This window comes from Notolabrus celidotus, chromosome 14 (genome assembly GCF_009762535.1).
Source record: "Notolabrus celidotus isolate fNotCel1 chromosome 14, fNotCel1.pri, whole genome shotgun sequence".
Lineage (NCBI taxonomy): Eukaryota > Metazoa > Chordata > Actinopteri > Labriformes > Labridae > Notolabrus > Notolabrus celidotus.
In genome coordinates this window covers 20,539,022-20,565,013 of record NC_048285.1, presented here as the reverse complement: position 1 = coordinate 20,565,013, position 25,992 = coordinate 20,539,022, and the positions used below count along the sequence as shown (strand labels likewise).

At 40.2% G+C, this 25,992-nt stretch overlaps 1 protein-coding gene across 1 annotated transcript in view; it reads left to right on the top strand.

Moving 5' to 3' along the window:
* The first annotated feature begins 107 nt into the window (after positions 1-107).
* The window catches only part of LOC117825454 (neprilysin-like), a 38,498-nt gene continuing 12,613 nt past the window's right edge, over positions 108-25,992 (top strand). Inside the window, exons 1-9 of the mRNA XM_034701317.1 lie at positions 108-657; positions 5,047-5,223; positions 6,539-6,574; positions 8,736-8,897; positions 23,929-24,009; positions 24,448-24,543; positions 24,633-24,751; positions 24,868-24,936; positions 25,632-25,766. Of these exons, the coding sequence (XP_034557208.1) occupies positions 615-657; positions 5,047-5,223; positions 6,539-6,574; positions 8,736-8,897; positions 23,929-24,009; positions 24,448-24,543; positions 24,633-24,751; positions 24,868-24,936; positions 25,632-25,766 (918 nt within the window). The 5' untranslated portion in view covers positions 108-614. The remainder of the gene's footprint in view (positions 658-5,046; positions 5,224-6,538; positions 6,575-8,735; positions 8,898-23,928; positions 24,010-24,447; positions 24,544-24,632; positions 24,752-24,867; positions 24,937-25,631; positions 25,767-25,992) is intronic.

Sequence of the window (25,992 nt, the reverse complement as noted above, 5' to 3'; positions counted from 1 at the left end):
AGTTTGCCCATCTATTATTACAATTACAATGGTGATTTTCTCATTTTTGACAGCCTTACAAGTAAGTACAGTGAAATATAATATAACAAGAGACGTCAACTCATCTCACTGTTCACCTGAACCTGCGCCCTGGAGCTACTCAGACGCTGCTGACAGCAAGTGCCGCTGACAGGGTCACTTCTAAACGCCGCCCTGACGGAGGAGGTTCGGTTGACGGGGAACTTCAGAAGGCTGCTTCACTGCCTCACTACATGTCATAGGCTCTATAAATATGGGATCTTCCCCCTGTGGATCACACACTTGACCAATTGCGCTGCGCAAGTGTCTGATGGCTCATTTGAATTCAGCGATCCTCTGTGGGTAGATGAGGTACAGTATAATAGGTAGTTGAAGTGAAGGGTCTGTGCGAGAGAGTGTGCGTGTGAATGTGCACTCCTAGAATAGAAATCCAAAGGAAGAAGAAGAAGAAGAAGGAGAAGGAGAAGAAGGAGAGAGGCGGGATCGGTGTGTGCCTTGCTGAAATCCAGGGTGAAGCAGATAGATAGTCTGGAGCAGATCGATCAGCACTTCGCGCTCCCTTTGTGGAATTGATGGATGTTTGATCAGTGGATGGGATGCCCATATATATCATCGACCGAAAATTTCCCGACACATCTGGTAAGTCGTTCACGCAGCCTGGGCGCTTCTTATAACACTGTGCCATCTGTGCGCGTTTTTCTCTGTACAAATGTGTGTGTGGGTCCGCGCGCGCCAGTGCACTATTTTTGCGTATGCGCATGCCGGCTTGGCGACACGGGCCGGGGCAGCGTGCACCAGTTGATCATGCCACCCCCCTTGGAATTCCCGACGTGCAACAGGAGATGAGGAGCTGGCATGTATTTAACTGTGTCTTGCTTAGTTGCAAATGACCGCGTGTGTGCTGTTGCTGTGTATCTTTTACCACTTTTGACACCACTTAGCATTTAGTCCAGTCAGAAACTATTCAATCTTATTTTCCAGCTGGATGTCCTATGTGCCCATGTGCTTTTTGTTCTCTGTATTCCAGCTGTATGGGCAATGGGAATGTTTAGAGTTCCAATATCCCTTTACAAGTCAATTATTTCTATTCCAATCATGCTGCAATCCAATAAAGCAATGGAAAGCAATTTAAGAGGTAGACTTCACCCCTGCCAGATTACAGCACCTTTGGGCATCAAGCCTCCTCTCACCAAAATGATCCTAAAGTGATTCTAGTCTACAGTGTACAGCTATAGGCTCCATGTTGAAAGTGATGTCCCAGAGAAGGTGTTATTTTAAGTTAAAGTAGGCCACATTCCTGCACTTATTCAAACTCAATTAGGTACATGGCATGTTCATGGCTCACATGGATGTAGGTTGTTAAAAAGAGTGACTGTGCAAGCAGTCTCCTGTTGAGTTGTGTGAGTGTGAGTGTGAGTGTGTGTGTGTGTGTGTGTGTGCGTGTGTGTGTGTGTGTGTGTGTGTGTGTGTGTGTGTGCACCTACACGTGTGTTTTTCAGGTGTCCTAGTGAATGATGGGTTTAATTTTGGAGGCATTTGTGAGGTCTCACAAGACATTTTTATGTTTTTAGATATATCATGACGGAAAGACAGGGAGCAGAGAAAACAAGAAAGAGAGCTTTGACTTTGGTGGTCCTTGTCTTCGACCTGCAGGCATGGGAGCACAACTCCCTTGAAGAAGGAACAGCAGAGCCGCAATGTTAAAAGTTCAGAGTGTGAACACTATCAAGAACAGTAATGATAACCATTTGTTCAAACAAGTATTTCGCACTCTCTCATTTCAGGCACAAGTGTCATGCATATAGTGCACTAACTCGAATCTTGATGAACCAAGTAGCAATGCTGATAAGTTAAAGCTCCTGTGAGGAGTTTTTAACTGGATCTGAAAGAAACTAAAATGAACAACTGTGGATCTTCGTGTAAAATAGAATATAAGCAAACTAGATCATTAGAATAAAGACTGATTTTCTGTGTTGTCATTTTTAATGCCTGTGACCACTGCGAGGGGTGTCAGGCGGTGCACCCTGAAGACCCCCCCCCTTTTTTAAATCTTCCTAATAACTGATACATGTGACTTTCCATCAGCAAACATGACTTAACTCATATACAAGACAAGAACAGCAAAGATATAAAAGGTTTGGGTACAAGGTATGTATGTAAATTAGCTCATAGCTAAGTCTGGTACAGCTAAGGGTCTGTGCTCTTCCTGTCAAAGTAAACAAACGCCAAAAAGTTAAAGAAAGTATCACTTTGTCCATAGGGGGCGCCAAAATCAATACAAAAAGAAAGTTCCTTAAAGGAGCTTTAATGAAAATGGCGCCAGTTGGCCTAGTTGCTGGTTCGACACCCGGCCAAGACCCCCTGCTGCATATGTTCCTCCACTCTCCACAACCCACATGTCCTTCCTTTCCTCAGCTGTCCTAATTATGGCAAAACATCCTAATAATAACTTAAAAAATCTGCACACTGCCAAATTATCAAGTGAGAGTTTTTCTATTGAAGAAAACAATTTCCATGGCCATCCTAGAAACACGTTAAAGACTGGGTGAAAAGTGAAGATTTTTTTTCAGCATCTATTCAAAGAAGTTGATTAAACACTACAGATCAGATTTCCAGAATACCTGCTTCTGTCCCAAGATCCACCCCACATTCAAATACATATTAACTGCGATTTTCAAGGTGCATCTTATAGATATTGCATACTCAAGACTGCATGATGGTCAGGGGCTCACCTTCATGGGATATGTAGCCCTCACTATCGCTGCTGTACTCCAGGTATTCATCTTCAATGCCATCATCCAGGGGTCTTTCGACCTTTGAAGTCGGAGCTGTGCAGCCCAAGTAGTAGCACAAATCATTTTATCTCCCTTTTAGAGGAATAATGTTCAATACTTGTCTCTTTACGATGTCTCTGAGCTCTCTTGTTAACATCAAACAGCCCATGAAGTTTTGTATTTATAGTTTCATATGAAAAATGCATTTGAACTACATCCTTGCGTAGACTCGCTTTTAAACCACTGCTGAAAACTTACTTTGAGGAGATACCTACACAAAAATCATTGCAGTCCTCTTATCAGCCCTGGAATGAACAATTTATCAAAGTTAGAAGACAAAAATGTGTTTTCTGACATGTTGATATTCATGAACTGATTTAAGGGTTGAGAACTGGTTGAAATCAGGTCATGGACATTCAGACCAAATTTCAAATTTGAAATCCTGATTAGTGCTCACTGGTTATGTAGAATGGCACATCAGTTAGAAGTATGTGTGAATGATAATTCATTTAAAGGACATGCATTGATCGTTTGATAACATTCATACACCTCAAACACCCTTAGACCACAAAAGAGGATACACTTATGATTTAGAACCTCTCAGTGTCCTACTCTGATTTTATGGCTATCTCCCCCCTCGCTCTTTCTGTACATTCCTCAACTTCATCTTAATGTCCTTTTTCCTTTTTCAATAAATTTCGCAGGAGCTTCATATTTTTGGAATGCGACGTGTCAGTATAACAGTGAGGAAATATATTGTACAGCCTCTACAATGCTGACATGCACGCATGGTTTTATTGGAGCTGTGGGACGGCTGTCACGGTGATGTGTTTGCTCGCAGGATACAGGGCTAGGGGGAAAAAAGTTGAAGTTTTTTGCCCTCTCCTGCAGCTGGAGATACGTTGACAGGAAGTTGTGATTAACATATCAGCTCATGTCTTCCCACTGTCTCATTAGTTCCTCCTTTTATGCCGCCATTCAACAATCTCCTGCTGTGTTTTGAGTTGACTCAGTGTCTGTCTTAGAATAACATAAGTCAAAGGCAAACACTGCCAGGAGAAAGGTATCTATTACTTGAATGAGGCTGCCACTTTCTTCTAGCGTATGCAATGATCTGTGGTGAAGTCATGCATGTTGTAATGCTGGTGTGGAGTAAGGAGAGCGGCGTGTTGTGCATGGTGTATGCAGTAATGGCCAATTACCAGGCTGGGTAACGACTGTTACCTGAGGGAGCTTACATTAGACTATTGTTTAGTCATGAAGAGGAATCACAGGGGATTTGACATTCAGGAGAAGCTGTGTTTATGTGTGTGAGTGATGCATGAAGATTTATGTGCGTTGTGTGTATGAGGCTCTCTGCTTTCTCAAAGGAAGCCAAGAGACTTTGTCCTTTGGTCGGGGTGATGCTCTCATCTCAGCCGGCATGCCGGGAGACCCACCCATCAGCACAGGCGCCTCATGACACCAGCCTGTAAAAGTGTGTGTGAGGGCATGACTGTGTGTGTGTGTCGGCAAGGGATTAGGGATTAATTGCCTTTAGAGATAGACTTAACTGCTTGTTACATGAACTTTGTAAAGTTCTCACTTGGCCCCAGAGAGGAAAACAACAGTGTAGAGTGAGAAGCAGAGGGAAGGTCTGTCTTTGTTTCCGTCCCTCAGAAGTGTGTGTTTTTTTTGTTTTGCCTCGCCACCAGAGGGTAAGAACTTCCATTGTTCTCACCTTTTGCTCTAAGACTGGTTTAAAGAAATACTGAGTCTTTTTTTCTGCATTTGTTTTCTTCTCGCTATCATGCGCCTTTTATCTCACTTTCGCTTTGTATTTTCTCTTTTCAGCGGATGCCCTAAAAAATCTTTAGACTTGACAGAATGTTTGTTTTTCCATTGTCAAAATTAATAAATCTCAGTTGCAGCTGATGTGTTGCCAAAGTGTGAAAAAGTCCTCGCATTTGAGAAGCTAAAAGAGGCGCATGTTTGACATTTTGACTGATGAGTTCGAAGATAAATGGATATTCAGAATTGGATTTCTAAACGGTGCTGACATGGTAAAATTTGTTTTTAAGAAAAGGCAAAGGTCAAATGCACAAATTCCTCAGATGTTGCAGATTCTTTGGTTCAATTTCAGCCCAAATATGATTCATACTTTGAACATTATGTCTATTCTTTTCACTGCAGGTTAGGGTTACTTTCATCACCAACTAATCTATCCCCTCATTTTCTCAATCTTCCATGGCTCTCCCTCTCTCTCTCTTCTTAGGTGAGTTGATACAGTCGGCAGCTGAAGGAGGAGATCTGAGAATGACAGAGACTAACCCCCCCAAGTCGGCTAAAAAGCCCCGCTGGACCTCTCTGGAGATCGGCCTAATTACCATCGTGTCCTTGCTCTTCATCGTCATTGTCGCCCTCATCATCCTTTTCGCCACGCAGAAAACCGGTGAGTGTTAGAGAAAGAGCAGTGGATAAATATCTGAAACCCCAGTGGATCCTTTAAAAAAAATCCTCATCAGACTGCGACAAAAAAACCCAGAGTGATCCAACAAAGTGTGTCATGTAATTAAAAAACTATTTTAGGAGCTCAGACAATCTTTACTTTTCTCCTGCCTCCACAGTATGAAGTGAACCTTTCATAAGTTTTAAAGCTTGCCTTCTTTTAAACGTATCCATAACTTGACCATCACTTACAGCCAAGTTCATGGTTAATGGTTGCACAGCATTTGCTAAAGTGAATAGAAGACACTCGAGCAGTGTGCTTTTAAAGCAAAGTGCAAAAGTACAGCCGCTGAGCTAGAAAAGATGAAAAACGGCGTGCAAAGGTTATTTTTTTTCCCCTACAGTTTCCTGTGTTCTCAGGCAACAGTATGTAACTCAAAACGCTATGCTATTTCACATTTCAAACCTCTCTGCAAGAAGACTCTTATATCTTGCTGTAAATGTCACATAATGAGAAATGGATCATTTCCTTGGTTTTCTCCGCCAAAGGGAACTGATCGAACCTGCTTCAGATCAATGTCACAATTTGAGTATCCTAGGGGGTTTCCAATCATCAATATCCTGACTGCTGCTTTTCTTGTTTTTTGAACAGAGTTATCACAATGATTCAACTTGTCAAATGCCTTTAGAAGAGTTATCTGCTAGTATGACATTAACATGGATGGCAAACAGCCGACCCTCTATCAGATCTGTGGATTAACAATTGACCAAAGTTACAACCGTGAAGTTCAGCAGGTCAAGAAAACAAAACTTTGACCGAAAAACAAGATTTTTTCACTCTATTTCTGATGATGCTGACAGTTACGATGGGATTAGTGGGGAGTGTGTGTGTATGTGTATGTGTGTGTGTATGTGTATGTGTGTGTGTGTGTGTGTGTGTGTGTGTGTGTTTGATTTGAAGCGTGTAAAAAAGCTTTGTCAGGAAAATGAAAATCTTAATCACCTTGTCAATGTTTGCATCTGTGTGCTCACCCATCTGTGTGCACTTTATGAAACAATGTGGGTCATACGCCTGTTAACTGATTGGTGTAAGTGTGTATCTGCATGTGTCAGACTGTGTTTGATTAAGAGTTAAGCACCTGCATTATTCCTGACAGGTTGAAAGGAACACTTTTAAGTAGTTTAGAGTTGTGTGCATGAAGGATGAGATGGAGAAATAAATCACAGAAAAGGGGAAAGGAGAGAATGAACATTTGACATGATGACTGATGACTGCAAATACCCCTCTGAGTGATGATTTGTTCTGCATTTTCCCGTAGATGAAATCTGCACCACAGCTGACTGCACGCAGTCAGGTAAGCACTGTTTGTTTCTTTCTTTGTGCTTTCTTTATTGTCTCATTCTGATGGCTTTGATTTTTCTCAGAGGAGAACAGAATGGGGAAAATTGAGACTGCAGCAGAAGCCGAGGGAATACAGACATGCTTTGAGAAAATGGCCTCTTCAACTGTGAATGTGTTGCCTCTAAGTCAAAACAGTGATCAAACAAACACTCGTGATCAGCAGAAACATGTTGCAAAGGGTTATTGTCCTCAGAGCACCTCCAAATAACTGTGCAATAGAGGCTTAGACACTGGTAATGAGTATGAGCATGTGTCTACAGCTTAAGCAAATCCATCAGGAAACATGCACATCCAAAGCTGAAGTGTTTCAACATACCCAAGTATTAATGCGCTTTTAAAAGTTCAGTTTAGGGTTCGCTTACTGCAGTTATGAGACCATTTCATTTCAAACCACCAGTTCGCCAATCCCCCCCATTTATCCGGGGTCAGATGTGGGTGAGATATAAAATCCATCCAGTGACCTCTGAAGGGTAGACCCTGGATGGTCAGCTACAAGTCGAATGTGCCTGGAAAGCTTCACACAGGATGTACCCAGAGTGCATCCTAATGAGAAATAAAGTAGTTTCAATACTGATATCAATTTCTGAAATGCCTCGGATACATCCCAAAATGCAGACATTGAATATACTAGCCAATGCATGGACAGTATCATCATTTATTTTGAGTCTATCACTTTAAAAAAGTCAACTTGTTTTTCCCAAAATCAACTCTTCCTTCTCCAAAACAGTGTCCTAACCAACAATTTACTGCAACCGTCTCCAGAAATATTTCAGATGCTTTCTACCACCGAAGACAACAACCAGTCGTAAAGATAGGCAAAGAAAAACTACCCCCACAACAACAGTCGAGTACAAGAAAATAACATTATTGAGAGCTACATTGAATATAGAAGTGTCATACACAGAAATGTATGTTTTTATGATGCCAGCGACACAGCTCACCCTAAAGGGCTTGGAGTCAAGTCATGTTAGCTTAGATTGTTTCTCCTGTGTTGTGTCCTCCCCTTTAAAAACAAACAAATACAGTAATCAAGTCGAGTTAAAAGACTGAACAAAGCAGTTTTACATTAAGAATCAGTGTTTTTGTGGTGCGTTTAAGAAAAACCCTGATCTTATAATATCAGAACAGACCTAAGTATTGCTGCTATCACAGAACTCCTATCAGTTAACTGTAAAAAATCAGCACCCTGATTTTTCTCTGATCAACCTCTTTTATGCAACATCACATATCCATTAGTAAGTTAGGAAATCATTACTCCATCAGCTTGTTTCCAGCATTACATGCCAGTTCATATCCATCACATTTCTGAGAAACCAATTCTGTCAGATTTGAAAGACAGCCTTGTTACAAGAGGCCTCTCGGCTGCCTGAGGTAATTTAACTGCAGCTCAAAAAAGTTAACATATTTCCAGTACTGGTGCCAAACTAAACACTGCTACTGCTGTAACGATGTATGTTAAAAAAACAACAACACAGGCCTGTGTATGATATTTTAAAGCTTGAAGGTTATTTTGGTTTAGCACAAAGAATGGAATCAATAGCTTAGCTTGTATTGAAGGTAACAGACGCCATTAAGGCTAGCAATAAATGTAACCTATTCTATCAAATTTTTGTAACACGTATGAAAATAAAGTGTGAAACAGTAGAATTGGGGTTTTGAAGAAGTTGTGTGGCCTTCTTGGGTAAGTTAGTGACTTTTGGCTATCCTAAAGAAATGATAGCTGTTAGCTAAAATAAATAATAAATAAAAAAGTTCCAGAGCACATAACCTTCTTTTGAAGTCATGTGTTAATATTATGCTTCTTTTTCATTGTGATTGTGAACAAACTAGATTACATTTTTGTAATACACAGTAAAATGTAAGCCAGTTTGCTTTGGGATCAGATTGTTTTCCCTCTGTCAGAGTTTGCTGTTTTGCACATTTTCCGTGTTTGTTAGGCTTGGCTAACAGGCTGCTGGCTGTAGCTTTACACTAAAAAGACAAATGTGTATATTTCCCAAAACATCAGATCAAAACATGGAATTTCAGGGATTTCTGATATCTTCAATACACTTTGTAACAGTATACCAGCTGTATTGTCTTGGGTCCTCAAAGCTTTGTTTCCTTGCTTGCAGCGTCTCGCCTCATTGAAAACATGGATGCTAGCGTGGACCCTTGTGACAACTTTTACCAGTATGCCTGTGGAGGCTGGCTGAAAAAGAACATCATTCCTGAGACCAGTTCAAGATACAGCACCTTTGACATCTTACGGGATGAACTGGAGGTCATCCTTAAAGGTCAGACGCCTACATACACACACCCACGCACAAAAGCTAGCAGACATGCAGAAAGACCGCAGCATGGAAAGAGAGGGGTATAATGTGTGATGCATGAAGATGTTAGGACCAGGGGCAATATTTTCTATTACAGTGATAATACTGTATTTTGTCTATAATGCAGAGTTGTAAAGCAACCTAAAAGTGTACTCCTTTAAGCCCACTTACTTTTAAAGAGCACTGAAAAAAAGAGTCTCTAAGACATAAGCTGAAGGGGACTTTTCCTCAGGGACTGCAGCTCTATAGATATCACAGATGCCATGGGAGTTTCACCAAGTTGTGGCCCAACAGATTGTCGACAGAGGTGGCATTATCACTCCATTTGTGTGTTTGCATCTGTGTGTGAACATGATTTTCAGGCTGCCTCTGAAAGACGTCAATACAAGGCAGTGGGAAAAATCTTAATTGCTACTTTGTTTGTGAGTCTCTGGTGTTTTGCCAGCTTTTAGCAAGCATTAGAGTCTTGTTAGTGTCCTTGTGGAATGGTTTATTCTGAGAAGGTCAAGTTTCAGCGCGTGAGCCCTTGTAGATTTGTGTTTTAGGGGCCTTACTTCACATCAAGTTGTCCGTGAGAACGCCAGCGGAGTCTTGAGCAGTGGGTGCTAAATCTTGAACAGGCACAAACTTTCCATGGACAAGCAACACTCTTCATCTACCGTAAATTTACAATTTATACGCCAGTCCTTTTCACCACAATAAAGAGTTTTCAGATTGGTTGCTTGGAAAACAGAATGATTCAGGGGGTATGAGGAAGATTGATCCTCAGTTGGAAAGGAAAACCAGGGTTTAAAGTGCAGCCGGTCTTGATAATTTGCACCAGCCTTGGGCACTATATCTGTCCAATCTTGAGGGAAAAACACAGTCTCGTGTATTAGAGTATCTCTTTTTTCCCTCCTTTCTTACGCTGCCTGCCCTTGACTAGTCCATTGATGACATGCAGATTATTTTTCAGGAGGAAAAACTTGATTCATGGGTGGTTACAGATGAATTTGTTCATTCCATACAAAACTGGATGCGAAACATCAAGTCATCTCCAATAAAAACATGTAAATTAATTCAGAAGTGTTTGAAAGGCAAAAGGACCAATAACAAATCTTTAGCCAACATCTTTTCTTAAATGTTTAACCTTGTTTTATTATTTGGTGTTCTACAAAACAAATGTTTTAACATATTCTTTAAAAACAGACAGGTCTCAGGGCCCTTACATCCATTAAACTTTGAGATGAGTACCTTTCACCACATCAATACATCAAATTTAGAGATGCTTGTAATGTAATCACCATTTAATTCTATACATTTCACCTCCCCAGCGGTGCTCAAAGAAGCAAAAGTTAATCTAAATCCACTTAAAATGTAATTACAAAAGTGTTAAATTGGAATTCTGACTCCCATGGTCTCATTACTTTAAAAGGATTTGCTTGAAAATGAGATTTCATGAGTTTCAGATGTACTGAAGAGTCACTGCCATACAACTTTGAAAGCATGTTATTACTGCAACAAAAGAAGTGTGTGAAGCCACCGTGTCATCACTCTTTGGTTTGGGAGCTATTGTTCTGAAGCCTTGAGTTCAGGAGTTTTGCTGGACAATGTTTACTGAGGTCTTATAATAACTGAGATGGAGGGTTGTTTAATCATATGTTTCCACACAGTTGGGCTTTATTTGGAACCGGTAGTGTCGCCCTCTGCTGGGCATTAGAAAGAGAGCAGGTATAAGGTACTTTAGCATTAGCTTCGCCTTTTAAACTCATAATATGCATACATTCTTTTGTGATCCAGTCTATGGTTACAACCCACACTTGGATTTTTAAGTAACAGAATGAACTATAGTGTCTGCATTTTTTTCATAAAGGAACAGGTTAGGATTTTAGGTGACACAGCAGTGGTTCCCAAAGTGGGATTTGGAACCCCTTGGGGGGATCATGAAACACTGACCACAGAGTCGTGAGATGTTTTTCAAAATAATCTGAACATTTTAGACTCGACAGAATTGCATTCTTTATACATAACTGAAAAGTACAAAAAAAATGAAGTTACATTTAACACAAACAGTGCAAATAAAACATGTAATCAATGTTCTACTTTTTTTCTTTGCTGCCACAGATTAATGACTGTATCATTAGCAGCATGTTTATTTACAGCAGCACAGGGCATGTGCAAACACAGCAGCACACAGCAACATGTGTACAGTAGGTAGGCTAATTTTCTGTGAACCATCTATTTAATTATCTCAGGCTTAAAGCATCACCGGTGTATCTGCTTATTGAATATTGTATGTCCACTCACTACTGTAGTTGAAACATAACGATTACTTGTATTTTGATTCTAGCTATTTGTAATTAGTAAATAATAATATGGATATTTGTCTTTTGTCTTATTTTGTGTTGTTTAATGTCTGTTTTTTAATTGGCTTTTAAGTGATTGTGCGTGGCTGTGAGCATGCACAATTACGAACCACCTCAAGGGAGAGAAGGGGACTCTGGCCCGGTTGTTTTTGGGGTGGCTGGCTGAAAAGTTTGGGAACTCCTGGTATAAAGAGGAAGAAATGTGTGTCTAGGATAGAGGTCAGGATAAATGGAGGGGTCAAGTGTCTGACTTCCCTTGATCAGAAAAGGGTCAAGTGAAAGAAAAATCCTGGCTAAGGAGCTCTTATCTTGTTGCAGCCACAAAAAGTGCTGCAGCAAAGTGGCTTTCTGACGGCAAAGTAAAGTGCTGAAAATTTTCAAAATACAGCGTACACTTACACCAGGACTACTGTTTGAGCCAGACTCTGAAAATTAACTTAATTCCTTGTTAGAGATGACCTCGTCTGCAGGGGTTCATAGCCATGTCAGTTCTCCGGATGGTTACTCAACAACAGGGCCAAGCTGAGGATCAAGATCTCCTGTAAGTAACATATTTAACTGCTTGATTCCACAGCAACTGTGTGTGCTGTGTTTCATGTGTGCTATGCACTTCAGGGCTGATCTGTGCCCACTCTCGTCAATGCTTGTGTTTCCACAGCACGAGCCACAGCTTGTCTCAGGTTCCCCACGCGTGGATCTAGCACGCATCAGGCTGAACAGAGCAGATGGACCTTGACAGGATGTCAGACACATGCACAGCATAGAGCATCTGGTCAAAATAAAACATCATGTTTAGACACCTGATTGTGTATCAGGTCATATAGATAAGAGGATGGTAAATATATTGCTGACAGCTACAAAACAGCCACCAATCTGTGTTCCAGATTGATAACAACAGGACTAAGATGTTAACTGTGTCAGAAGGTTACAGCACAATACAGTTAGACTTAACTGTTTAACTGTTTTATAAACTGTAACCTGATGTACCATGGAAAAAGTCCAAATGAACAGCAGATAAACCACAAAAAGGCACAGTAACCTCAGTTCTCTATACATTGTTGCTATTGCATGATCTGGAAACTCCTTCATGATCTTGTTGAACTGTTGCAAGATTTTCTGCTGCTCCAAGCTGTGCTCCACAGTACTTTTCTGCAGAAACAGTTCCACTGGGGTATTGCACACACCGTCTGACAGAGCAAAACTGTGGTGGTACACAGCACATGCACTTGCTGCAGAGTTATTAACCTCATGCAACTCCACTTTAAAACAACTGAATCATAATATTCAGTATGTAAACAAAAGTTAATGTTAACTTACTCGTGCAACTCACATAGTAAGGTAGTTTCTAGGTAGAAATGTGGTGTTTTAGACAGAACCAAACTGCTACTAAGTCACAATGTTAACCACATGCTCCTGGTGTCAGACAGCTACGCCTGTCCCTGCTGCTCTCAAACCGAGTCATTAACTTTTAACCTACTCTGCTGTTTCTGCTTCTAAGATTTGTAACACAAAGGATATGTTGACCTAAAATGATATGAAAACAAGAAAACGGCTACAGGAGTGGTTAAAAATATATTCACATGAACTTTTTGTTCTATGGTACATTGCTTAGAGCAACTTATGGCCCATCTGTTCTGCTCACTTCTCCATGGCAGTCCTAACACCCATAAAAATCACACATGGGGGAATAAAGAGAAAATAAACATTGCTCAACAAGGGCACGTTCGAGGCATTTTGTAACTGAATGTGTACATACGTACATCGCACGTCTTTCTGTGAATGTGTGTCATTTCACACTTTGTTGTATTTTACTTGTGGCTGGGCAGATTCATCAGAGGTCTTGTAAAGAAACTTTTTCTTTTTTGGTGGAAACAAGAAGAAAGAGGAAAAACAATTCCGACTCCTGATGACATACTCTGCAAAGTGCAATGGTTGAGGTTTTGAGAATCATTGAAGTATTCGCTGTAAATGCTGCATTTATAGTAAAAAGCAATGAAGCGGAGGAAAAACGGCCTTAATCACTCAGAAGCTTAAATCCCCACCAACCGTCAGTGTTGTGCTCATTCCTTCAGGGTGTCTGGCTCACCAGTCAAAGCTGGAATGTCTCCGACTGTACTTTACACTCTCGTTCAGGTTTACTTTGTGTGTGTATATGTGTGTGTGTGTGTGTGTGTGTGTGTGTGTGTGTGTGTGTGTTTGAGCGATGTAAAAAGAGAGTGTTGTGTATTTAAGATTATACGTGAGATTGCAAACCGAGGCATTTGTGCATTGTGCTTTCTCTAACAGTTACAGTAACAATTAAAACCTACCAGCTCTCAAGGTTGAATTTTTCCAGTAATGGCTCATACATGTGGAGACGTAGTCCCTGACAGTGTTAGTCCTCAGCGGAGTTTTGACCTCTACTCTGAGGGTGACATCAAACATGTAACCTCTGATCCTGAGGCTGGCTGCCGCCGCATGCTTGGATACCACCGCCCGCTGATGGACAGATCCTTTTCCTGTCAACAGCTGCAGGGGCCTGGAAACACCTGGACACTGCGGCGCTCTAGGCAGCGTGACAGCAATAAAAAAGTCTGCGTGCATGTTTATGTGTGTGTGAGTAGCTGTGTAGATTTGTGGTTGCTTGTAAATGCCTTGGATTGTTCTCTGCTGCTGTAAAAGGCCATAAATGATTCATAACAAGGATCTGCACTCTGATTGAAACCAAAGCTTGTGTGTACACAATTTGGGGGTTTGTTTTCCAGCTCCCTTGGCTCAGGTGTGTCAAACTGTGCAATAATGGGCCAAATTGACCGTGAGTATTTTAATTACTAACTTATTAGTGCAAGAAAGACAAAGGGGAGTACAAGAAGACGGATGAAAGAGAACAATAAAAAAAAATTACACTAAGTACTGAGAGTTGTGAAAGACAGTAGAGTGATAGAAGGAAAGGTGCACATGAACCATGGGGGGGCTCCGAGTTGAAGCGAATAAGAGCTCTGTTGCCAGTGGATGATGGTACACTGAGGAAAGGTTTGAGGATAGGTCAGGAAATGTGACACAGCATGTGGTAGTCAACTCCAAGCTAAACCCTGTGTGCCTACTACGTCCGTCTGTGCCCGTGACTTTTATCTGCGTGTGCACGCTGACTCCATGTTTAAATCCCATAGTACAGAGATAATTCCAGCCAGCACATAGACCAGCTTCTGTTTCTTGTCGGATTAGGCATTGCCAAAAGTGTTGAAGCATGTCTGTGAGGGAGGCGTGACGTCACCTGAGACTTAGAGTCTGTGTTTTCCCTTTGATAACAGTGATTGAAACAGAACTTCTGTCAAACAGAGCTGGCTGCTATGATACTTTTGAGATTGATGATGGCCTCCCTGATATCAAAATTCCACTCCAAGCAATTGCGCAACACTGTAAATTCTATATTTCTTACAAACATGTCAAATAAAGATAGCAGAACAACTGTTGTGGCCAAGTAAAATAGTATTAATATTGCTGCATTTATTCTCTGCCAACAAAAATATTTTGCCTAGAAATGCTGAGTAGAATATGTTTGTTTGGATGCCCATAGAGCTTAGACCTCCACCAAGCTATGACACAACTCTTGAGTAGAAGTAGCCAAGAGGCATTACTTTGACTGACAACATGGTACTGAGTAAATGACAGAAAAGCTATACTGTGCAGACGGAGAAAAGGCTTTGGCTTGATGGCAGGGCTAATGGAAAAGTCAGGAGCTCACCAAAACAAATGGTTTTACACTCGCTGGAAGAAAATACGTTTTCTAACTATAAATTGAGGGACTCTGTTCAGGTGGATAAATGTTTTTAGCCGACACTGTTACAGTTTCCCCCTACTCTTAAGTCAGTGTTCCTGAACAGAAGGAAGAACACGAGTCTCGTATTTTACTTAAGATTACGGTGGTTCATCTCAAGGCTGTCATTTTCATTTTCTGTCCAGTATTTGTTTCAGAGGGAGCTCATATTTTTCCTTTCCATATAGCAGTTGGCTTTGAGCTACCCTTTAGCTTTAGGCCCCATTAATACAGCAAAGAAGTCTTCCTGCTCGGACATTGATATACGGACATGTTGCATTGCCAAATTCATCGAAGGTTTACCAACATTTTTAAAGTGAACTGATTTAAAGCAGGGGTAGACATCTTAAAAAAAAACAGCAAGAGTAATCTAGGATTTGTATATGTCCAACTGAAAAAATTGCCAGAGATTATCTTCAGACCTCCTCCCAAAGCGGCCCTACCAGATGATATAAACGTGCACTGTGTAGCTGATGGAGAAAAAGTCTACTAAGAGAGTTTTCAGGAGTGTAGCTCAATGCATCATTGTCAACACTAACCTTATTCAACAACCTCTCTCTGCTGTTCTTGTGTGGATAGCTTGTTTAGTCTAACTACATCTCTGCTTCAACTTGTTTAAACTCCAGCTGTGCACTGAGTGTGAAGCTAGAGTGCATGCAGGTAGGCAGGTGGACAGGTAAGACAACCGATGATCTTAATAGGCATGTAGAAAACCATCGTTTCATCTTTTCATGCGGCCTGGAAAAAAATATTTGATAGTTGTATTTAAGGCCTGTGACAGACACATTTATCAGATCTCTTTTCCTTTTTTAAGCGCATTTGATTTATAATCTGCTGTCAAAACTCTTGCTTTAAACTGAGAAATGTTTTTCTGCAAATACTGTAGTTCTTGTAGTGTTCAGTGGTGCCAGCAGAAGGAATTCATTATTGGAATTCAATTTACTTATTTTCTTGCATGTAAGTGTAGACAAATCTGATATTTCAGTTCTCCATATTTGGAATTCAGATTGAGAGTTTCAGGCCCTTCAGGGTCCTAAGAGTAATGCACCAGTCAGTCACCATATACTGTACCTTGGCTAAGAAAATACTAAATAAGAATGCAATCAGAGTCATGGACCCCTTCACATTAGGGGTGTAAATGTACTATTTTCACACTGCACTGTACTTTCTGTACGTTGCTGATGCTAACCAATCTAGATGTGTGGAGATACAAGTCCCCACAAGGACTGAAAGACGAAAGCACACCACACACACATAGCATGCATGGTGGCCACAACAAACAAGAAACGAGAGCTTGAAGATCTCCTGTTATCATTGAGGTATCTTGTTTGAGAACACTCTGGTTTACCAGGGAAATACAACAAAGGATGAAGACAAGTGGATAAGATGAAAGTAGTGTGCTGCAAGTGTTCAGAAGCAATACGTTTCTGGCAGCATGTCCAACTTGTTGAGGCATCTGAAACGGCACCACACAAACATTCAACTGAATACAACTGAAAATACAAAAACAAAAACGCAGCCTTTGGCTAATCATTCTGAGCAGGCCAAATTGTTAAAAAATACCATAAACCTTTTTATAGCAGCAGATCCAGGACCATACCCAGTTGTTAAAACCACAGGGTTTAAAGATGTTTAAGATGATTGAGCTGCGATTTTAAAATTCCTTCTTGTCCACGTTCCAGCAATAAAGACATATTAGCTCTTTATACGACTTGTTTAAGGCATCTGGTAGAACTCACGACTGCCAGATGGACATACTAATGTCTTTTTAGTGTTTTCATTTTCTGTGCTGGAAGGGCATTAAAGAAAAGCGTTAGCACAAAAAACTCAACAGTGTTAGTTTTCTTGGAAAGAAAAGTTGATTTCTTAAAAAATCTATATATATTTTTTGTGTAATTTAATTAAGAGTATTTTAGTATTGGTGACCTGTTTGGGAGTAGGTTACACCGTTATCTATTTTTTATTCTCTTTTTTAAAATATATATATATCATATTATGTTTCATACAGAATGTTATAAAGAGAAATTTGTGAAAGCCTACTAACCTGAACTGTTGACGCTGCACTTTAAATAATGTGTAAAAGGGAACTTCTCTCTAAAGACATTTTTTTCCTGCATTAGTTTCCCTTACTTTGCACAAAATGAGCAGTACACTGTAAACTGTAGTAAACTGAGGTACCTACCAAAGTGTGATTTTTGTGTACCACTACTCCCTTACTTCATACAGTCCTTGTCAATTTCCAACTCCAAATGTGCTTTATCTGTGGTCTAACACAAACACACACTAACTTATAACCTACATTAATCAGAAGAGCACAGGAACTTACAATCTTTGTTCCGAGGAACTTTTCTTCCTGCCTGTTCGGGAAGAAAGGTCAGGACTGAACTGGGGAAAAGGCGCTTAAGTTCGCTGCTCCCTTCCTTACAACAGAGCTGAAACTCAATGAACTGGTCTCATAGTGGGTGATGATAACAACTTGGAGGCAGACCCATCTGGCTGTCTGCTTGATATATTCACGATTGTGGTTGATTTTGATAAAGATGTGCTGTTTTACATTTTATTCCATGTTTTTTTATTATTTCATAATCATGCATCTTCCACCAGGGCTCTTGAAAAAGAGATTTGAGATTCCTCATGGTTAAATAAAGGTTGAATAGAAATTAAAAAAAAACCTTAAGGTAGCAATAAAGATAAATCACCACCTGTACTGCAAACAAGCTGACAAATTAAGTATGATAATCTGATGCACTTCATCTTTATTGAGTACCTGAATAAAGCTGTAAATTATTCACTACTTTATTGAAGGCGTTGAGGGAGTTGTTAATAGGCAGTTTTACTCATTTGCATGAAATTATAGAGGTGCTCTTTGTCTAATGTTTCCTTTCAATGGCTTTATTGCCGCTACAAAAATTTAAAGCAATGACTAAAGGAAAATATGTCTTTGATGTTTTCATATAACATTAAATGATTCTTTTGTAGCTGGCTGAGATTCATGCCTCATTAAGTACCAACTCATTTCAGTTTCAACGTTTGATTGTTCTATGTATATTCTAAATACATGCCTCATGATGATGTATTGCAAGAAAGAAGAACTGAAAACACTGCAAGCGTGATGCTTTGTCAAACCAAGCGCAGTCAAAGATAAAATGGAAATAAAGAGAAGAGAAACTGAAAATGCGAAATCTCTCTCATGCTGAGTGGTTTGGTTTCAAATTGACAAGATGTCTCAAACAAACATCAGGTGGCATAAAAATCCATTCTCAAATAAATCCAAACTCACACACACACACACAGTGATAGAGAGAGTAAGTGTGGTGTGAGTGAGAGGGTAAGCCTTTGCTGTGGTTAAACATTAGCACCAGGCAGTCAGTAATCCAATCACACACACATGATCTGTGCCCTTTTGCAGGAAGCGCCCTGTGAAGGGTCCCTATCTCAGGACTTCATTAAGATTAAATGAGCACATAAATAGTGCACACATGGTAATGAGAAAATGGTAGGATTAGGAAAATGAAAGAGTAGAAACAGGATGATGTGGAATTCAGTCATGCAAGCACTGAGACAAGTAGCAAGTAAAAGAAAGAAATGTCTGGTGGCACTGAGCAAATGAAAGGAATTAAAGAAGATTATGAAATAATATTGAATTTCATTTGGAATAATTTGGGGGCTGTTCAGTTGAGTGACAGTCGTGTGGATTTTGATAAATTATATAGTAACAGAATAGGTGTTTTTTTTTTATAAGTCACGATGATCAAATGTGACATGAAATAAATTAGAGATTAAAGAGAGGGACAAACCTTGACTCATACAAGATAAGAGCTTTATCCAACCATCTTTGTTTGAGTTGTCTGTTTGTAAAGTCGGGAAACTTAGAAAGACACATTTTCATTGTCTCTGTCTTTTGATGCAGACTCACAGTGACATGAGTGATGTCTTGTCAGACTCCAGGGAGAGTTTCCTGTCAGTCAGCTGTGTAATTTAAGATCCATCCTCCTTCCTGTATTGATCCTGGAGTTGCATTGAGATGTGAAGTATGATGGCGTATATCCTGTTGAAACATTTATATGGAGTATCCTTTTGGTTAGAAGGGTCCTTTAAATTAGTAATGACATTTAAAATTCATCATTATCTGGAATAAGCTTATTCCCTTTCTTGTCAAGTGTAGATGAGAAGATTGATGGTACAAAAAACATCTGACCACGTGTGTCTCTTTGGGTGTCTAAGTACGGGATAGCTTACAGCGAGCAGGTTGTTACAACGGACTGGCATGCAAAGACAGAGTTATTTCACCATTAAGATGATCCAGTCAGCTGTAACCACCTGTTCACTATACATTACCAACAAGTGCACACAAATATTGATTTAAAGATGATTTATCATAATTCATCAATTAAAAAAAAAATTCTATATGTATAAAGCAAAACAAATGTCCCTCATCTTCTATGGTTAGCTTACATGGCAATGGTATATATAGCCTTATGAACCTACTTACAGACTGCAAGGAGTTAACAAGTGAATTGAACAATTCCATTCATGGTCAAGTAGCTGTGTTTCTTCCTGTTTCTCCTTCGATTTGATCAGCGTTTCTTGCTGCTTCTGCACTTTTTACTCTGTCTCTTCTTCTCTTTGCTGTGACTGGACAGCCATTAACCATGATTAACCTAAAGTTTCATGATCTCCGAATAAATTAAACTTCATCCATCCATTATCTCTACCACTTATCTCGTTTTGGGGGGGCTGGAGTTTATCTTGGTTGCCACCGGGTGACAGGTCGCCAGTCCATCACAGGGCTAACATATAGAGACAATATTACAGATTTCATTATAACCTATTATATTATTCACTTAGTATAACATGTATCCTTTGTGTTGTTCACCATTTTAGAATGCTATTGGGAACTAATGTTTTTGTCAGTGTCAGCAGCCAGAGGTGAAATTTACCATGCTCTTTTCTGTGAATTGATGAGATTTGATGAATGGGATCAGGTTAACTTTGGAAATACTTTACTGGCAAGAATTAATACACCATTGCTATAGGGTATTGAACAATCAGAATTGTAATTCCATCCATTATCTTGACCGCTTATCCCGTTAGGGGTCACGGGGGGCTGGAGCCTATCCCAGCTGGCTTCAGGCGGAAGGCAGGGTACACCCTGGACAGGTCGCCAACCTATCACAGGGCTAACACAGAGAGACAGACAACCATTCATGCACACACTCACACCTACGGGGCAATTTAGAGTGATAAATCAACCTGAGCATGTTTTTGGGTTGTGGGAGGAAGCCGGAGAACCCGGAGAGAACCCACGCATGCACAGGGAGAACATGCAAACTCCACACAGAAAGGCACCCGCCCGGCCGGGGATTCGAACAAGGAACCTTCTAGCTGTGAGGTAACAGCGCTACCCACCAGCCCAAGAGAATTGTAATTATTCAACATAATAGGTTATAATGAAATCTGTAATATTTTCAGTTTATTCAATGTCTAGCTCACGCTTCAGTGAGATAAAAACTACCATGCCTCAACTGATGGTGCAGTAATGCCCCTGCTAATGTCATAAGCAGTCTTCTTAACCCATGGAATGAACATGGTAACTGCAACTAACCAACCAACCAACCAACCAGACCAACCAACCAACCAACCAAATCAACCTAACCAACCGACCGACTGACCAACCTGACCAACCAAATATACACATGCAATGACTTTCTCCTGCAACAGATGTCACCAAAGACACAAAGATGTAAGGTCAGCAAAGAAACAGCGCACTAGTCAAATCTTGGATGAAGCAGTTTTTATGGGTAATCAACCCAAATATAGAGAGTAAATTGATCATTTTTTCAGGTGCGAGGCTAGCTGTTTTCAATCTTTGCGCTAGGCCAAGCTAAGGTAAGCGAACTGGAATGCACCTTTTATGGAACTGACAAATACCAGAAAAAGAAAAAGATAATTTGTTGTGGATACGTATGTTTCCAAAAGACAAAAACAATTCAAATCTTATTTATATTTGGAAATATGGTCCCGGAAATTTGGTTTTAATTCAATGAACTATAATCTTCTCACATCTGAATAAAATCATTCTGGCTTTAAATATTTAGTCTTTGTTTGTTCTCTGTTAACATGATTTATATAAGCACAATGCATTGCAAAAGAGGTCGGATTAGAATCAGGCAGGCTGGGTTAGGAACTTCATTGTTTGCCAAATGTTTTTTCTTGCAACCTGAAGCCAAGTACAAACTTACTTTGCTCAAACCATTTGTATTTCTTAAAGAAGGGAGAGTCTTGAGCAATTGATACAGTCATTGTGACTAAAACATAAACTATATAGCACGCTTTGTTTGCACAGCTTGATTCTGGTTTCTCTGATGAGACACATTCTGTCTGATGAGCAAAACTGGCAGATGCTTGTTACTGTAGCATTATCACACTTCAAAAACACCTTCATGACCTGAGATTAGAGTAGAATTATCACTGAATATGCATTATCTAAAAGAGTTTCGCACATAAGGCCATCATGACACATCTGTGCATCTTCAAACAAATTAGATAATGTTTGATATGAATGTAAATGCACATGGCTTTGTGATGAGAAACATGTCTAAATGGAACATTCATGAGCTTCTGACTGCTCTCATACAATTTCAGCAGCTTGTTAATGCCCTTTCTTCCATGGCAAGCAGCAAAGATGATCATAAAGTGAACAATTTGCATACAATTTGCATGTACAGGATGTTTGTCTTCTGTGCTTAGAGTTTGATCAAATAAGATTAACACCATCCATTATTCATGATGCAGTTCCTTAAACCAAATCAGCAAAGTAAATTCTGGTCACTGGATCCACAGGCTTCTGGAAAGTCAATGGTTGCATCTTTTAGATGGAAAGAAATCACAAAACAGTAAATATTAGCCCTGCACAAAAACAATAAACCTTATATGAATGTGTATGATTTTTCTTTTTTTCCATCTAAGTCAAGTCAAGTAGGGCATTGAACCATGTCCAGGTATTGGATTTCATGGATTTCAAAGGATCACATCAAAACCCTCCCAAATCTTCGCTGAGTTTAACAACCGTGTGCTGTATATCATGATAGCTGGAACTAACTGAAGTGACTCAGTCAGGATTTAAGCTCCCAATCCGTCAAGGCCTTTTTAAAATGTTCTTTAAAGAAGAGCCCGGTTCCACCCAGGAGCCCTGACATACTAGTTGAACCATCTGTGCTGAACTCTGTGGTGCTACAGTCAGGCTCATAAGGTGTTTCCAGCTCAAAAAGTGCAACCTTAGAGTTCAAGTTTTTTCTTAATATATATTTGTTCATTTTTTTTAGGCATTGCATGACAAATCCCCCAACAGTTTAAGCTCAAGTTGTGCTAAAGTTGCCTGTTGAGTAGGTGTGAGGTTTTTTCTTGTTTAGAAGGACTGAGGGCAAAGAGTTTCTAACACTATCACAACAAATCACTTGCATTCACCACAGTGGTTTTTAGCAAACACCTAAATTACCACGTGGGCGTACGGTTGCACCTTGATGATCTGAACATTCATTTAAGCTCATTCCCAAGCTCATGCTGCTAAAAAGCGACGCAAGATCCTGAGAAATTGTTAGACTTCAAAGCTACAGCATGCAACTAGGTGCCTTCAGGCGGTGCAGGAAGAGTGTAATGTTGGTCCCATTCTCCCCTTCCCCTCAGCTGAACTAGTTTACACCCCAACACTTATCACTCATTTTGATTAGCTGTCTGCCTTGAAACGCTATCCAGCCCGAGGCTTAGCTAACTGGCGTCCATATGCCCACAACAGGTGTTGAAGAGGCAATAAATGGAGGCAATGAAACGAGCAATGGTGCTCACTCTTGTTTTCAAACGGCCTTTTACAGCCACACCCACCGCTTTGTTGCACTTTGATTCTTCTGTGCTTTTTTTGCAGTGACTTTGCTGCTGTGAGGTCACTGCCCTCACCTTGAAAACTGCTGCCATGCTGAAAATCCAATTTAGAGCACTAAGAGAGTAAAATATGCAGTGCGTGTTACCACTTAAATTTGTGGTTTATGCAACAAAGTTGACCTTTACAGTAAATGACCCAAATTATCACTCAATGAAAAGATTAATTAAACCACAACTAATAGTTTGTATTGAATTTGTTATTAAATAATTTGAAGCAAAGATTGGCCATGCACAGCGTGAGGGAACATTTTGTAGCCAAGTCTTGTTGCTCCTGCTATTGTTATGCTTTTGATGCCTTAGATGATATAACCCCTTCTCTTTTTTCAAAGCTGGCAAAGTGTACTTGATATGATGTTGTAGAGCTGCAAGAATAGTGAAAATTGACTGTTGAGTCTGTGAAGTCTGTTCAGTAAGAAAGGGTTCACATTAAAGTTTTATTTGTTCTCTGTGATGCTTTGATATCGATCAAGAAACTCTATTAAGATATTTGGCAGTTCTGTCAAACTTTGCAACAGCTGCCATCTGAAAAAGTTACAATACTGAGAATGAAATCGAGAAGTATTGACATTAGTTTTCAATCAGGTTTTCCAATTAAGATGCAGTCGTAACATGTTTTCTTGTCTCGTATTTAACTCATATTTTCTGTTGTGTCACTGATTGCTATGCATTGCCACAGTGTGAAGTTTATTCTACTGGCACTGTCTTGGCACACAAGGACAGACAAAATGCCTTAATTAAAATGATGAAACGCATCTGGGCTGGATTTTGTTTTGATCAACAAAAGAAAATGATAGCTTCATTGTACCTGAGGTTATCTACACTCCTCTCTGTCTCCACATGTACACTCTCTCCTCTCTTATCTTTCAGCTGTGAATCTTTACTTCATGCCTGCTTTGTTTCTCTGCTCCATTTGTAGGTGTCCTTGAAAAAACAGAGGAGGGGGAAGCCGCTGCGCTCACCAAGGCCAAGACCCTTTACAAGTCCTGTACTAATGAGAGTGAGTCAGCAGGGATCAGACTTGAACACAGTTTTCTGTCTTCTATTGCTCTTAAGTGAACATTTTTACTCACTGTCATCAAAGGTTATGTTTTTTTCTCATTCATTTTTTTTTGCAGAGTGAAACTCAGCAAGGGTTTTAAATAACTTTAATAATTATTTGAATTCATTATTATTTTTCAAAGGATTAGTGTCTTTCAGCTTTAAGAGCTCATGGAACTCTGATAAATGCTTTCTTAAAGTGCAGTATGTCTAAGACATCACAGCATTAAACTCCTTACATATGCCCAAATTGACGTACACTAGCTGTGTTTGATCAGAGGAGGAACATATTAATCATAACCAGGTTTCTTTTCTTCTTTTAAGTTAATTTCTGAATTTGTTTTAGTGTAAAATTTGGCTATTGATTATTAAAACTGACTTTTGTGCTCTGTTAAAGGTTTAATTGAGCTCAGAGGAGGCACCCCTTTGCTTGAAACGCTGCCATACGTCTTGGAGTGGCCCATGGCTGTGGATAACTGGGAAGCTAACTATGGTAGAGTGTTCCTTTCCCACTTTCACACCTCACAGGTTCCATGACAAATCAGTGGTTCCCATTTTTGTCCTCCTCTCTGTGTTTGTCAGGCAAAAAGTGGAGGTTGGAGGATATCATTGCCAAGCTGAACGAGAAATTTGGATCTCAACTATTGGTTAACTTTTACGTTGGCACGGACGACAGGGACTCCAATTCACACATCATTCATGTAGGTGTGCAACTGTAGCCGGAAAGCCCTTGTTTCTCTGTTTCATATGATACTGATGCTCACACAACATACCCAACCAGCTGGAAAATAACCAACCTCAAATATCTACTTGCCAGTTTGACCAGCAGGCAAGCCTTGGCCTTTTGTCCAGAGATTACTACGCTTGCACAGGACCTTACACAGAGGTAAAGTTCACATTAGCACACACCTAACCATCCAATGAATTAAGACTTTTAACCAAATACTGGGCACAACAGCTCCTTGTGTTCACTTGGGTCACTGCCACTGAGTCTGGGTTGCATGTCCCCTGGAGTTTCTTCCAGGAAACACAATGCATGACAAATGATGAGAGTATCCGTGTAAACATCAGAACCTTAATTAACTTTGTGTTTATTTGCACGCTTACATGACTTTGAAAGCATGTGTGTATGTAATAAATAAAAATGCACTCACAGGCAGTAAGTGATGATTAAACTCAGAGGGGCAAAACAGCATAGATTTGGTTGCGCCTCAATCCAGACCAGATGTGTGTGTTTAGAGCGCACATCCTCTGTTCTGGTTTCACTTTCCAGTTTACCAGGGAGTCTAGATTGATTTGCAGAGAGCAGCACTCAACCACACTTAGCTCCAGGCAGGTTGAGAGTGTGTGTGTGTGTGTGTGTGTGTGTGTGTGTGTGTGTGTGTGTGTGTGTGTGTGTGTGTGTGTGTGTGTGTGTGTGTGTGTGTGTGTGTGTGTGTGTGTGTGTGTGTGTGTGTTTCCGCAAGTGCATGCATCCCCCTGTTTTGGTCATGGGTTAAATCCAAATCAGTGACCTCTTTTCCTTCCTGTTTAGTTATGAAATGAATATCCTGAAAGTGTGCATGTGTGTATGTTTGACAGGCATGTCGGGCCTACGAGCAATACATGATTGACCTGGCAAAGCTGATCCGCACTGACCGTGGGCTGGACATCAACGAAACCAGGATCAGAGAGGAGGTTACACGTGTCATGGACTTTGAGAGAGACATCGCCAATGTAAGTGTGCATTCACACTTTTCATTCTTCCAGAAGATGTAAAAGTAGTTAGTCAGATTTGAGAACCTTCTCCTTGTCTCGAAAGGAGTATCTTGAGAAAGAATCAAAGAAAAAAAACATGTTCCAGCAGTTCAATTTGTAACTCATCGTCTATCTCAGCTTCTCATAACAGAAGGATTTTGTGAGCAAACAACTCCTGACATTACGGCCTTCAACTCCTGCAGTC